The following is a 480-nucleotide window of genomic DNA, read 5'->3' as shown; positions in this document are numbered from 1 at the left end:
ATTTTAAAAGCTAAATGACATCCTATGTTTTTTCATAAATTACCTTAATTTCCAAGGACATTCTTTTTTCCTGGAAGGATATACTGTTAATAATATTTTTGTCTTCACAGGAATATAAAAGTAATGCTGGTTGTACTGTTTCCTTTGAAAAATGTATTAACGTTAGCTTAAAGATTTCCATAGTTACATGTTAAGTAACACCTGATCATCAAAGAGAAGAAAATGTACAAGTTTCTTTCACAGTTAATCGGAGGCTGGATGAGTTAACTTCTAAACTTTCTTTTTCAGTCATTGTTCATGATGTTACTACTGCTGCTGGCCAAAGGATGGGCTATCACACGCATGATGCTAACTCAGCGTCTCCTCTTGTTCTCACTCTGGGCACTCTACTCCATCCTAATCCTCACACTTTACTTCTGGAATATGGTGAGCACCTGCTTAGTTTTCATTGGATGGTGGTGACATTGTGTAAATATGCCT

General features: G+C 35.8%; 1 protein-coding gene across 1 annotated transcript in view; it reads left to right on the top strand.

Moving 5' to 3' along the window:
- Window positions 1–480, top strand: part of LOC119586440 — a gene marked incomplete in the record, with an annotated part of 52,503 nt that overhangs the window by 49,079 nt on the left and 2,944 nt on the right. Inside the window, 1 exon segment of the mRNA XM_037935169.1 lies at window positions 289–426. Within this exon segment, the coding sequence (XP_037791097.1) occupies window positions 289–426 (138 nt within the window).

The sequence above is a fragment of the Penaeus monodon genome, chromosome 21 (genome assembly GCF_015228065.2).
Source record: "Penaeus monodon isolate SGIC_2016 chromosome 21, NSTDA_Pmon_1, whole genome shotgun sequence".
Classification (NCBI taxonomy): domain Eukaryota; kingdom Metazoa; phylum Arthropoda; class Malacostraca; order Decapoda; family Penaeidae; genus Penaeus; species Penaeus monodon.
This window is presented reverse-complemented; position numbering and strand designations above follow the sequence as displayed.